Here is a 14,557-nt window from a genome sequence, read left to right on the forward strand (position 1 = left end):
ATATGGATCTGCGCAATTACATTTTAGTCATTTAGCAGACGCTCTTATCCAGAGCGACTTACAGTTAGTGAGTGCATATATTATTTAATTTTTTCATACTGGCCCCCCGTGGGAATCGAACCCACAACCCTGGCGTTGCAAGCGCCATGCTCTACCAACTGAGCTACAGTTTGAACTGGACTGTTTTTACAGCATAAGCAGTCTGAGTAGATGTGCTTGTTTTAAGATCAAAGTGAGAGCTACATGTAGCAACGTGTGCACATTTGTACATTTGTTCATATCCTTTGGTAGTTAGTGAATTATTAGCATAGTCATAGATAATTTAAAGTCAACAATGGGGGCGTGATTGCTTCCTACAAGAGCACAAAACGTGTGCATTTCTAGACATCTTTGAAAAGCGAGTCAGATAAGAGCTTTTTTTGTCTTAAAGCGGGGGTGTTGTGTTTTGAGACAGGTTTGAATAAGCTAAGTAGCCAATAGGCAGAGGGTAGCATAATTTGTCTGATTCTCTGTAATAATGATATGGGAATAATTCTGCATTTTATTTTGTAAAGTGGTTTCTTGCATCAAACAACACAACAATGTTTTCAGTCACCTCCAACACAACAACATTTCAGTCACCTCCTTGTCTGAAGGACAAATGGATAAACAGGTTTATGTCAAGCCCTGCATCAAAAGTCTCATGGAATGTAGGCCTACATTGAACACCACACATTGGCTGCTACTGTAGGCTGAACGATAGAACAGCTATTTTCATGTTAAAATGTTATGGGATGCATTTTCTCCATTGTTTATGATGGTAGGCCATTCTGGTAGGCCTAGATTATGTTCAAATAGCCACAGTAGCCAACTTGGCCACTGTTAAAACTAACTTAAAGTGGGTACAGCCTCAGTGTTCACAGTAAACGTGCGCTGGAAGTTGCACAGAATTGTCACAACGTTCAAGTTTGTGCTCAGAAGATCTGAAATGGGCACTGATGAGCAGCTGGTGGCGTCTCCTGATCTCCTGTGCCATCTGGCACCAGGAACAGATGTTAAAGAAGGTGACAAAGAGACAGTCAGAAATGAGGTCTCCCTGTAGATACAGACAGAGGTTGATGTATCAGGTTCTGTTTTCTCTGGAATCAGTGATTTCGTACCTTGGTGAAGGGTGATGTAAAGTATACAGTGGGGAGAACAAGTATTTGATACACTGCCGATTTTGCAGGTTTTCCTACTTACAAAGCATGTAGAGGTCTGTAATTTTTATCATAGGTACACTTAAGAACTTAATATTTGGTACAGAAACCTTTGTTTGCAATTACAGAGATAATAAGTTTCCTGTAGGTCTTAACCAGGTTTGCACACACTGCAGCAGGGATTTTGGCCCACTCCTCCATACAGACCTTCTCCAGATCCTTCAGGTTTCGGGGCTGTCGCTGGGCTATACGGACTTTCAGCTCCCTCCAAAGATTTTCTATTGGGTTCAGGTCTGGAGACTGGCTAGGCCACTCCAGGACCTTGAGATGCTTCTTACGGAGCCACTCCTTAGTTGCCCTGGCTGTGTGTTTCGGGTCATTGTCATGCTGGAAGACCCAGCCATGACCCATCTTCAATGCTCTTACTGAGGGAAGGAGGTTGTTGGCCAAGATCTCGCGATACATGGCCCCATCCATCCTCCCCTCAATACGGTGAAGTCGACCTGTCCCCTTTGCAGAAAAGCATCCCCAAAGAATGATGTTTCCACCTCCATGCTTCACGGTTGGGATGGTGTTCTTGGGGTTGTACTCATCCTTCTTCTTCCTCCAAACACGGCGAGTGGAGTTTAGACCAAAAAGCTCTATTTTTGTCTCATCAGACCACATGACCTTCTCCCATTCCTCCTCTGGATCATCCAGATGGTCATTGGCAAACTTCAGACGGGCCTGGACATGCGCTGGCTTGAGCAGGGGGACCTTGCGTGCGCTGCAGGATTTTAATCCATGACGGCATAGTGTGTTACTAATGGTTTTCTTTGAGACTGTGGTCCCAGCTCTCTTCAGGTCATTGACCAGGTCCTGCCGTGTAGTTCTGGGCTGATCCTCACCTTCCTCATGATCATTGATGCCCCACGAGGTGAGATCTTGCATGGAGCCCCAGACCGAGGGTGATTGACCGTCATCTTGAACTTCTTCCATTTTCTAATAATTGTGCCAACAGTTGTTGCCTTCTTACCAAGCTGCTTGCCTATTGTCCTGTAGCCCATCCCAGCCTTGTGCAGGTCTACAATTTTATCCCTGATGTCCTTACACAGCTCTCTGGTCTTGGCCATTGTGGAGAGGTTGGAGTCTGTTTGATTGAGTGTGTGGACAGGTGTCTTTTATACAGGTAACGAGTTCAAACAGGTGCAGTTAATACAGGTAATGAGTGGAGAACAGGAGGGCTTCTTAAAGAAAAACTAACAGGTCTGTGAGAGCCGGAATTCTTACTGGTTGGTAGGTGATCAAATACTTATGTCATGCAATAAAATGCAAATTAATTACTTAAAAATCATACAGTGTGATTTTCTGGATTTTTGTTTTAGATTCCGTCTCTCACAGTTGAAGTGTACCTATGATAAAAATGACAGACCTCTACATGCTTTGTAAGTTGGAAAACCTGCAAAATCGGCAGTGTATCAAATACTTGTCCTCCCCACTGTATATGCATGCTCCCCCTCTCTCTTTCTCTCTAGAGTGAGAAAGTAGTGGTATCCACATAAACACAAACTCACATTTAGTAGATCAGGAGGAAATACCCTAACATGTCAGAAAATCATCCTAATGTGTTCCACAGCTCTGGTGGGAGAGGAAATGGAGGAGAGGGAGTTTGAGTTAACACAGCTATTGTTCTCCATTTAGAACTACAGTCTAATCCCTCATTGGGCAATAGCCCCTATAAACTGGCGAAACCCTAGATCCCTCTCTGAGTGTGTGAGCCATTTCTTGCCAGCTAATTAGATGAAAATAGGAACAGTTTCACCAACGTGAGGATTTGCAAAGTACTTAACAATTCCTGCCTCTAAATGTTTATGTAAACACGTTTCTCATTGTTTGTCATTGACAACTTTTTCATCTAATTGATCTTGTACACAGTCTATTCTATTAGACCCAGATATTTTATTATAAATGAAGTAACATTCCAATAGAAGAGAAACTCAAAATAAATGACTTTATTACATGTCAAGACAATGAGCAGTGGTCATTACCATCAAATAGACCTCAGTCTATAAATCATATAAAAACACATTTTCATTCATCTAATTCATTCATTGACTGTGAACATTACAGCAAGGCCAGCTATCAGAAAGTGATTAGATGAAGCAGTAGAGCTCAGCATTTGTAAGGTTGGGTGGAGACAGTGGTGTTAACCAAATGGTTAGACATATCATCAGGCATCATGACAGCAGGGTTACAGGCATAATGAGCAGAAGCCACGGCATGTTGGTCAGATGCCATATTCATATGAGCCCCTCCGGCAATGCCAGGGGGCCCTGCCATCATACCAGGTTGCATCTCAGCCATACTGGAGGACTGTGGGCTGGTCATGACGTAGCTCTGTTGGTTGGGGGACTGTGGGCCAGTCATGACATAGCTCTGTTGGTTGGTCGCGTACGTCACCTTTGAGGTGGTCATGGTTGGAGGCTGCATTTGGATGGCCACAGGCTGGGTGGGTATGAAAGGGCAGCTCTTCTTGTGCTCTTTGATCTCCCTGGCCATCTGACACCACGAGCACCAGACACAGAAGCAGGATGCCATGATGTCCTCACAGAGGCTACTCTGTGGACCCACACAGACACACTTGTTTAACACTAGAATACACATAATACCACAGTTTAACAGAATACACATAATACCCCAATCACAACATTTGTATCTGCAACAATAACATTAATGTAATGGGAAACAATACACCTGAATGCCATATTTGTGGCGTACAGCAACCCGCATGGACAGACTTGCTGGTGGCACAATGATGGGCACCCCAAAGGCAACCATGCAAGCAGGGCCAATGATGTCCAGTAATGGCAGACAAGTACTCTCTCCAAACTCTCCCGTGGTGGAGCAGGCTAAGCAAGGACAGCACCAGAAACCATAGCAACCTGCACACACACAGGCAGACACACCTTATCAACAGAGAGAGCAACAACAATACAAATCTTAAAGGTGGTGGCGATATTTTAAGACAGAATAGCCTGATTTTAGGGGCGGATGGGATAAGATGTCCCATGGATACTCACAGGAATTCATGTCCTGACAGCAGTCAAAAAGGCCAGTGTTCCAGCCCTTCATAGCAGGTGCTGCCACCTGTTGATTGACTATGATGTTTGCTGCCATGGTGATCAGACCTGCCTGCAGACACAATGAAAAGGAAGACATAGCACTCACATTAATAGTTTATTCGTGGGGGGAAATGCCTCACCAGTGTGCTTCTAAGATCTAGCTGAATAATAAAACTGGCATCAAGCTTATGCCTATACTTGTTGGCTACACCGTAAAAACATAAAAACTAGTTCCACACCTCTTTTGACTTCACCCAACGTTTTGGGCAAAGTGTTGCATGTAATTCCCATTTTGAGTTGACCAAAAACTGAGTCAATGAGACAAGTTGGGAAATATCAAGTGATATTGACAGATGGCGTTTGTTAAATTAGTGTAAATTAGTGTTGTTCTTAGGGTTGTACGTTGACTTTTTGTAGTTTCTGTCATGATCCAATGACTGGACCAGATAGTGGGTTCTTTCAAATCTATATTGACTAACCAAAGACCAGATAAAAAGGTACAACAATCTTACTAATTATGAAAACAAATCCACATGTTTTGCTGTATCTGGTGAAATGGATGATATTTTAACCTCTGAAAAATATGTTTTAATTGTATACATGTCCTTGACAAGTACTTGCTGAAAGGCACACTGGGAAATATGTTAATGAGAACAAATGTATCTTAAGCCAACACAGTACTTTATGTTGTGGGTCTCAAGAAAACTAAACTTGTTGTGTGATCAACTCAACCATTTGTGTTGCAAAGACACAAATTGCAAAGTTCACAGAAAACAAAAAGGCTGCGGTTCTAGTTACTAAAACCTTTTGAGTTGGGCCATCTCTGATTTATTTTAATTTTTACAGAGTTCAGACCTAGACCTAGATTCAATCAGTTCCAGCGCTAACCAATGATAACCGACAACTGCATAACAGTTTCATTGTTTTTGTTCAGGCGATGTTGAAGTTGTAATGGCATTGGAGCTGCCAAATCGGTGAGCTGCCGCACCCGTCCTTAAATCCCACCGACGTTAGAAGATCAGAACGAGAAAGTTTAGGCTATATAGACATAATGACACTAATACTGAAAATCTTTAATTGAAATAATAAGGATTCATATCACCCTAATCGAGGTATAGATTACAACACATATTCTAGTGTTCGAACTTGTAACAAGGCTTCTTGCTGATTTGACAGCTCCAACATAGTTACACCTCCGACATCGGCTAAATAAAAATAATGAAACTGCTCTGCAGTTGTTGGTTATCGCGTGTTAAGACAGAAAGATTAAAATCTAGCCTGTAACTCATCAAAATGAATGTACAGCGTGACACAATAGTGGCTTACTGATGGTTCCTCATTCACATTCCACCTGTAACCCTGTAAAGATATGACCGACTGTTCTGTAAAATAACTACGCCCTTTTCACCAATTTCACACCATTATCCATTGTTATCAGCATTTATTATCTATTATTTATAGTTTTTATTAGAGAGAAAGACATTTTCATAAAAAACATAAGGTTTGGATGTATATAGCCTTTCTTACCTTTCCAACCTTTTCGAATGCTGAGATTTATTTGTAGATTATTTTTATAGTTTTTTATTATAGAGAAATAATATTTTCTTTAAAAAAACAGGCTATGTAGATCCACAAATTCTTACATGTGCACCCTTTTCGAATGCTGAGAGAGAATGACAGAAGGTGACGTGTACTTAATCATGAAGCACAATACATGTGACTGGAATGTCGGCAGGTATGCATGCTAGTTAAAATGGAACTGACAGTGTTTTAACAACATTCGATCTTTTAAAATCTGTTCATATACACCCCAAGGAAGAATATGACATTAAAAAAAACATTTTCTGACAAGCGAGCACTTAGATATGGTAATTTTCAGGATTTCATAAATTCATAGAATGTTTTGGAATTACGAATTAGTGTATTAGTGAAGGAATGAGTGAAAATTCTATAGCAATATAGAGTGGGAAAGTGGCAGTGTATTTAGACAATTAATAGACACTGCAGTAAATTAAACCTAATAAAAACATCTGCCTTGTCCAGGAACAGAGTCTACATAGACTAGTGCGCCATAGCCAATCAGAGCAACAGTAGGCCTTTAGGGGTAGAGGGCAGGTATACAAGATGGCGTATTGAATACACAGTGGTACAGATGATTTATGCTTTTCACCACAGGGACTGGTAAGTGTGGAAAGCGACCTGTTGAAGTTGATAAATGACAAACTGGACATTCTAGAGTTGGTCAGTAATTATGTAAAAGAGTTGAAGGCGAGTCTTGAAATGAGTGACGGAAAAGCTGCGATAATGGAGAGCGATACAAAAAAACTAAAAGGGGCAGTCACTAGGATGGAAACTGACGTTAAGGAACTTAAAAAAGGAGAACAGCTTTCTGAGAGAAGCCTTACTAGACATACAAACTAGATCGATGAGAGAAAATCTAGTACTTACGGGTATCCAGGAAAAAGAGGGAGAGATTACAGAAAAAATTGTGAAGGACTTCTTTCTTACAGCGCTTCAAATTCCACTCGAGGCTGTCGACAAAATCCAACTCGAACGTGTACACCGTTTCGGACAAAGAGGACAGAGATATGAGCGTCCAATCGTTGCCAAATATGCTTTTTTTAAAGGATAAAGTCATGGTTAAAAGCCTAGTAAAATACTTGCTGGCACGAAAATAGGCATGAATGATCAGTTCCCGAAGGAGATTGCAGAACGGCGCAAAATTCTGTACCCAATCTTCAAGGAAAATAGATTAAAAGGGAAGCGTGTTGCTCTTGTTGTCGATAAACTGTATATTGACAACCAAATGTTCCGCGACACAAAGACTACTCCATGGCTATTCTACAAGTTCTAATAGAGTAGTCGAATAATAGAACACCCAATACTAGCCATGGTAGGGATTGTAATAATAAAACATATTTATAATATTTCATAAAGGGATAAGACGGTATTACAAGAAAAGATAACAAACAAAATAATAAATCTTCAAATCAATCAATTTTATTTTATATAGCCCTTCTTACATCAGCTAATATCTCGAAGTGCTGTACAGAAACCCAGCCTAAAACCCCAAACAGCTAGTAATGCAGGTGTAGAAGCACGGTGGCTAGGAAAAACTCCCTAGAAAGGCAAAACCTAGGAAGAAACCTAGAGAGGAACCAGGCTATGAGGGGTGGCCAGTCCTCTTCTGGCTGTGCCGGGTGGAGATTATAACAGAACCATGCCAAGATGTTCAAAAATGTTCATAAGTGACAAGCATGGTCAAATAATAATCAGGAATAAATCTCAGTTGGCTTTTTCATAGCCGATCATTAGAGTTTAAAACAGCAGGTCTGGGACAGGTAGGGGTTCCATAACCGCAGGCAGAACAGTTTAAACTGGAATAGCAGCAAGGCCAGGCGGACTGGGGACAGCAAGGAGTCACCACGGCCGGTAGTCCCGACGTATGGTCCTAGGGCTCAGGTCTCTCAGTTGGCTTTTCATAGCCGATCATTTAGAGTTGAAAACAGCAGGTCTGGGACAGGTAGGGGTTTCGTAGCCGCAGGCAGAACAGTTGAAACTGGAATAGCAGCAAGGCCAGGCGGACTGGGGACAGCAAGGTGTCATCATGCCCGGTAGTCCTGACGTATGGTCCTAGGGCTCAGGTTCTCAGAGAGAAAGAGAGAACGAGAGAATTAGAGAGAGCATACTTAAATTCACACAGGACACTGGATAAGACAGGAGAAGTACTCCAGGTATAACCAACTAACCCCAGCCCCCGACACATAAACTACTGCAGCATAAATACTGGAGGCTGAGACAGGAGCGGTCCGGAGACACTGTGGCCCCATCCGAAGAAACCCCCGGACAGGGCCAAACAGGAAGGATATAACCCCACCCACTCCGCCAAAGCACAGCCCCCGCACCACTAGAGGGATATCCCCAACCACCAACTTACAATCCTGAGACAAGGCCGAGTATAGCCCACAGAGGTCTCCACCACAGCACAAACCAAGGGGGGCGCCAACCCAGACAGGAAGATCACGTCAGTAACTCAACCCCACTCAAGTGACGCACCCCTCCCAGGGACGGCATGAAAGAGCACCAGCAAGCCAGTGACTCAGCCCCTGCAACAGGGTTAGAGGCAGAGAACCCCAGTGGAGAGGGGAACCGGCCCGGCAGAGACAGCAAGGGCTGTTCGTTGCTCCAGCCTTTCCGTTCACCTTCACACTCCTGGGCCAGACTACACTCAATCATATGACCTACTGAAGAGATAAGTCTTCAGTAAAGACTTAAAGGTTGAGACCCGAGTCTGCGTCTCTCACATGGGTAGGCAGACTGTTCCATAAAAATGGAGATCTATAGGAGAAAGCCCTGCCTCCGCTGTTTGCTTAGAAATTCTAGGGACAATTAGGAGGCCTGCGTCTTGTGACCGTAGCGTACGTATTGGTATGTACGGCAGGACCAACTCGGAAAGATAGGTAGGAGCAAGCCCATGTAACGCTTTATAGGTTAACAGTAAAACCTTGAAATCAGCCCTTGCCTTAACAGGAAGCCAGTGTAGGGAAGCTAGCACTGGAGTAATATGATCAAATTTCTTGGTTCTAGTCAGGATTCTAGCAGCCGTATTTAGCACTAACTGAAGTTTATTTAGTGCTTTATCCGGGTAGCCGGAAAATAGAGCATTGCAGTAGTCTAATCTAGAAGTAACAAATGCATGGATTAATTTTTCTGCATCATTTTTGGACAGAAAATTTCTGATTTTTGCAATGTTACGTAGATGGAAAAAAGCTGTCCTTGAAACAGTCTTGATATGTTCGTCAAAAGAGAGATCAGGGTCAAGTGCAACTAAATTAGAACACAAGTACTCAATCAACATAGTGGAGATAAAAACATAGCAAACAGAAGACATAGAAGGCACAGTATGTGGGTATGTGTGGATGAATTGTGATGGAAGGTGTGGTGTGCGTTTTTGTGTTTGAATAAGTGTGGCGTTAAGTGAGTGAGAAAGGAAATGGTTGCATATCCCAAAACCAACGTGTGTCTGTGAGCAGGGGTTGTGAGAGAGAGCTTTCAATTTTGTGCAGATGAGGGATATACATTTAAAAATATAGTTTACATCAACAAAAAAAAAATGTGTCCTATCATGATGGAACGATCCCCAACCCTATATCCTAGACACCCACCTGAGTGACCCATACACCAAAGAGAAGTCCCCATCTATTTTATGGACCTGCTGTGAGTTGCCTATAGGCAGCCAAAACAGAAAAATAAATGCGGTCAGAGACCTACTTGAGCAGCACCGCCCCCTCAAGATTCTGAGCCTGCCTGGCAGGGTTAGTCCTACAAAGCCAGAGCCCCCTGGTGGGAGAGCATAATATCCAAGGAAATTCTCAAAGCTGCTAATGAGAACCTTGACGACCTTGTACCTAGCCGGTGGGGATTGCGTTGTGGTACCCCCACCCAGGGAGTGGCAGTGCTGACAACACTGGCTGCAGTAACCCATGGGGAGGGGGTCACACTCGGACAATCAGAGAGGGGGCTTATTATTGTGGCCCAGGTGGCACAAAATAATCAAAGGTCTGACTGCACTGAGATGCTTGGGGAAAATGGTTACAATGGGGGACCAGAGTGTTTGTGTCTCAGGTGAAGAGGGTGGATCTGATCTCCATCACCTAGGACTTGACATAGATTAAATAGATTAATCAAATCTCACATTGTTGTCAATTTTTGCTCAATCTTCCATGCTTTCTCAAACAGCTGTAACTGTATATGCATTCGTATATGCATTCGTAAATCAGGTCCTTTCTTGAGTTGGGTTCTGGGATGTAACATCCGTTGAGCATCTGATTTTATGGTTGATTGTGGAGGAAAGGGGTTGAGTGTGTTGGAGTATGTGCGTGTGTGTTTATCCCACATCTGTTGCAAGTGGGTAAGGATGTTAAGGAGAATATAGGATGAACCACAAGAATTGTTTGCTAAAATAATAATTGCTTGTCAAAAATGTAATACAATGGCAATCCGGGTTATAGGTTAAAATCCTATGCATGAACTGTCAACATTTGCAAGCATATTAATTGATAATGATGGAAAATAAGATATGCAAGATATTTGAATATATATATATATATATATTTTTAATTAGCGGGGGAATTAGTGGCGAACAATTGGAGGGTTACTTAGTAGCAATGGAAATATCATGGTACAGTCATATGGACACGCAATCACTATGGTATTTTTTATTGGTAAATTTACAAACATATATAATGATAAATAGATTTGAAACTTGTATGTCATTATGGTATATGGTGAAATAAGTATAGCCACTTATAATTGTAATGGCTTAGCAGATAATAACAAAAGAATAACAATATTTACATGGCTCAAAGAGAAGGAATATAATATCTATTGTTTACAGGTGTCACGTTCGTTGTGTAAAGGATCAGACCAAGGTGCAGCGTGGTATGCGTACATAGTCGTTTATTTTAATAAACACCTACAAAATAACAAAATCCAACAGAACGTGACGTTCAAGAGGCTAAACATCAAACGAGCCAAACAGAAACAAGATCCCACAACTAAGGTAGGCAACATGGCTGCCTAAGTATGATCCCCAATCAGAGACAACGACCGACAGCTGCCTCTGATTGGGAACCACACTCGGCCAACATTGAAATATATAAATTAGATTTCACGTGACAACAGGAAACTCATTCAACAATTCTAGATAAAGTTGCGTGGAAAGACAAATATACTTCTCCCATGGGCAAAGAAACTCAAAAGGGGTGATGATATTAATTAACAGTAATCTTGATCCGAATGTGCAAATTGTCCAAACAGATACGCAAGGTAGATAGATTATTTTAAATATGATATTGGACCATAAACAGATATGGTTCATTAACCTTTACTGACCAAACAATGATGATCCACAGTTCTTTGACAATATATATAATAAATTATCAACCCTGCAAGCAATTCAAGACTCTATTATTATGGTGGGAGATTATAATACCGATTTAAATAGCTCAATGGACCATAAAGGAAATCACACTACAAACAATCACACTCATGCTCTTAAGGAAATCGTGAATGTCATGGATACATTAGAACTAGTAGATATATGGAAGCTTAAATATCCTGATCTAATGAGATATACATGGCGGAGAATCAATCAAGCTAGTCGTCTTGACTTCTTTCTTATGTCATTCTCGTTGGCACCAAAAGTTTAACAAGTGTTGATAGGGGACAGAATGTGGTTGGACCATCATATAATTGGCATATACATTACTCTTACTGAATTTCCACGTGGGCGAGGATATTCGAAATTCAATCAAAGCCTGTTGGATGATAACTTATTTTTAACTAGGACAGAGGAATTTATAACTGTTTTTTTCCGACATAACATAGGTACAGGAAATCCCCTTATTGTATGGGACACCTTTAAATGTGCCTTTAGAGGCCATGCAATTCAGTACTCATCTCGAAAACAAAAGCAATTTAGGTAAAAAGAGTCCATACTAACATAGGAAATAGAAGGTCTAACAGAACAGATAGATAGCAATAAACTTTGAGGCTCAGAATAAATTAGAGGAACAACTAAAATAAATGGAGAAACTTATTCAAGAAAGATCAAGTGTAATATATTATCAAAATAAAGCAAACTGGATGGAATATGGGGAAAAATGCACCAAATTCTTGTTTAATCTTCAACATAGGAATGCTACCAAAAAGAATTTACTGAAACTGGTTACAAATTATGGAGTCACCCATGATTCACCAAATTATATTTTGAAGTAGGAAACAAAGTACTTTAAGCATATGTTTTTGTTTCAGTCGCCTCCATCTCCTCTAACTGAAGCTAATTGTAGAGATTTTTTTCTATTGATAATGTAAAATTAACAGCCATACAGAAAGACTAATGTGAAGGTTGAAATTACAGAGGAGGAACTTCTGGACGCAATTAAAGACTTTAAGTCCGGGAAACCTCCAGGGTTGGATGGCATACCAGTCGATGTATACCAAACCTTTTTTGATATACTCAGAGGACCATTATTAGCATGTTTTAACCACTCCTATGTAAATGGTAGATTATCAGACACTCAAGAAGAAGGTCTGATTTCATAATTACTGAAACAGGATACAAGTGGAAAATATAAAGATCCAGTCCATTAAAAAAATTGGAGGCCCCTTACACTTCAGTGTTGTGATGCAAAAATTCTAGCAAAATGTATAGTGCATAGAATTAAAAAGGTGTTGTCGGACATTATTCATTCAAATCAGACAGTTTTTTTTACATGGAAGATACATTGGAGATAATATAAGGCAAATGCCTGGAGCATTTCAATTTTGGAGAATCTCATATAAAATGGGTTAAAATCATGTATAGTAACCCTAGGTGTAAAATAGTAAACAATGGCTATTTCTCAGAAAGTTTTAAACTGTCAAGAGGAGTGAAACAAGGTTGTCCATCCTCATAGAGGATCTAGATACATTTTCTAACCTCTCTGGATTTCAACCAAATTATGATAAATGTACTATATTACGTATTGGATCACTAAAAAATAAAAATGTTACATTACCATGTAGTTTACCAATAACATGGTCTGATGGTGATGTGGATATACAGTGGGGAGAACAAGTATTTGATACACTGCCGATTTTGCAGGTTTTCCTACTTACAAAGCATGTAGAGGTCTGTAATTTTTATCATAGGTACACTTCAACTGTGAGAGACGGAATCTAAAACAAAAATCCAGATAATCACATTGTATGATTTTTAAGTAATTAATTTGTATTTTATTGCATGACATACAGTGGGGAAAAAAAGTATTTAGTCAAGTTCTCCCACTTAAAAAGATGAGAGAGGCCTGTCATTTTCTTCATAGGTACACGTCAACTATGACAGACAAATGGAGAAAAAAGTAGGATTTTTAATGAATTTATTTGCAAATTATGGTGGAAAATAAGTATTTGGTCACCTACAAACAAGCAAGATTTCTGGCTCTCACAGACCTGTAACTTCTTCTTTAAGAGTCTCCTCTGTCCTCCACTCGTTACCTGTATTAATGGCACCTGTTTGAACTTGTTATCAGTATAAAAGACACCTGTCCACAACCTCAAACAGTCACACTCCAAATTCCACTATGGCCAAGACCAAAAAGCTGTCAAAGGACACCAGAAACAAAATTGTAGACATGCACCAGGCTGGGAAGACTGAATCTGCAATAGGTAAGCAGCTTGGTTTGAAGAAATCAACTGTGGGAGCAATTATTAGGAAATGGAAGACATACAAGACCCCTGATAATCTCCCTCGATCTGGGGCTCCACGCAAGATCTCACCCTGTGGGGTCAAAATGATCACTAGAACGGTGAGCAAAAATCCCAGAACCACACGGGGGGACCTAGTGAATGACCTGCAGAGAGCTGGGACCAAAGTAACAAAGCCTACCATCAGTAACACACTACGCCGCCAGGGACTCAAATCCTGCAGTGCCAGACGTGTCCCCCTGCTTAAGCCAGTACATGTCCAGGCCCGTCTGAAGTTTGCATTTGGATGATCCAGAAGAGGATTGGGAAAATGTCATATGGTCAGATGAAACCAAAATAGAACTTTTTGGTAAAAACTCAGCTCGTCGTGTTTGGAGGACAAAGAATGCTGAGTTGCATCCAAAGAACACCATACCTACTGTGAAGCATGGGGGTGGAAACATCCTGCTTTGGGGCTGTTTTTCTGCAAAGGGACCAGGACGACTGATCTGTGTAAAGGAAAGAATGAATGGGGCCATGTATCGTGAGATTTTGAGTGAAAACCTCCTTCCATCAGCAAGGGCATTGAAGATGAAACGTGGCTGGGTCTTTCAGCATGACAATGATCCCAAACACACCGCCCGGGCAACGAAGGAGTGGCTTCGTAAGAAGCATTTCAAGGTCCTGGAGTGGCCTAGCCAGTCTCCAGATCTCAACCCCATAGAAAATCTTTGGAGTGAGTTGAAAGTCTGTGTTGCCCAGCGACAGCCCCAAAACATCACTGCTCTAGAGGAGATCTGCATGGAGGAATGGGCCAAAATACCAGCAACAGTGTGTGAAAACCTTGTGAAGACTTACAGAAAACGTTTGACCTGTGTCATTGCCAACAAAGGGTATATAACAAAGTATTGAGAAACTTTTGTTATTGACCAAATACTTATTTTCCACCATAATTTGCAAATACAGTCATTAAAAATCATACAATGTGATTTTCTGGATATTTTTTTCTCATTTTGTCTGTCATAGTTGACGTGTACCTATGATGAAAAT

At 41.1% G+C, this 14,557-nt stretch overlaps 1 protein-coding gene across 1 annotated transcript; it reads right to left on the reverse strand.

The window, feature by feature from the left end:
* Nucleotides 1-3,154: 3,154 nt before the first annotated feature.
* On the reverse strand, nt 3,155-5,931 carry LOC121541199 (protein PLANT CADMIUM RESISTANCE 4). Its single transcript, XM_041850173.2, has 4 exons — nt 5,807-5,931; nt 4,238-4,349; nt 3,912-4,099; nt 3,155-3,776 (listed from the first exon to the last, which is right to left on the reverse strand). Exons 2-4 carry the CDS (start codon nt 4,332-4,334, stop codon nt 3,330-3,332), a joined length of 732 nt encoding a protein of 243 aa, XP_041706107.1. The 5' UTR covers nt 4,335-4,349; nt 5,807-5,931; the 3' UTR covers nt 3,155-3,329.
* Nucleotides 5,932-14,557: the final 8,626 nt, after the last annotated feature.

This window comes from Coregonus clupeaformis, chromosome 27, assembly GCF_020615455.1.
Source record: "Coregonus clupeaformis isolate EN_2021a chromosome 27, ASM2061545v1, whole genome shotgun sequence".
NCBI lineage: Eukaryota > Metazoa > Chordata > Actinopteri > Salmoniformes > Salmonidae > Coregonus > Coregonus clupeaformis.

Excerpts from the sequence above, each read along its gene's own strand:
- LOC121541199 (XM_041850173.2), bottom strand. The coding sequence starts at position 4,334 with ATGGCAGCAAACATCATAGTCAATCAACAGGTGGCAGCACCTGCTATG. Across the intron at positions 4,100-4,237 it reads CTGTCAGGACATGAATTCCT|GTTGCTATGGTTTCTGGTGC; the intron begins GTGAGTATCCAT and ends GTGTGTGTGCAG. Across the intron at positions 3,777-3,911 it reads GCCACAAATATGGCATTCAG|AGTAGCCTCTGTGAGGACAT; the intron begins GTGTATTGTTTC and ends GTGGGTCCACAG.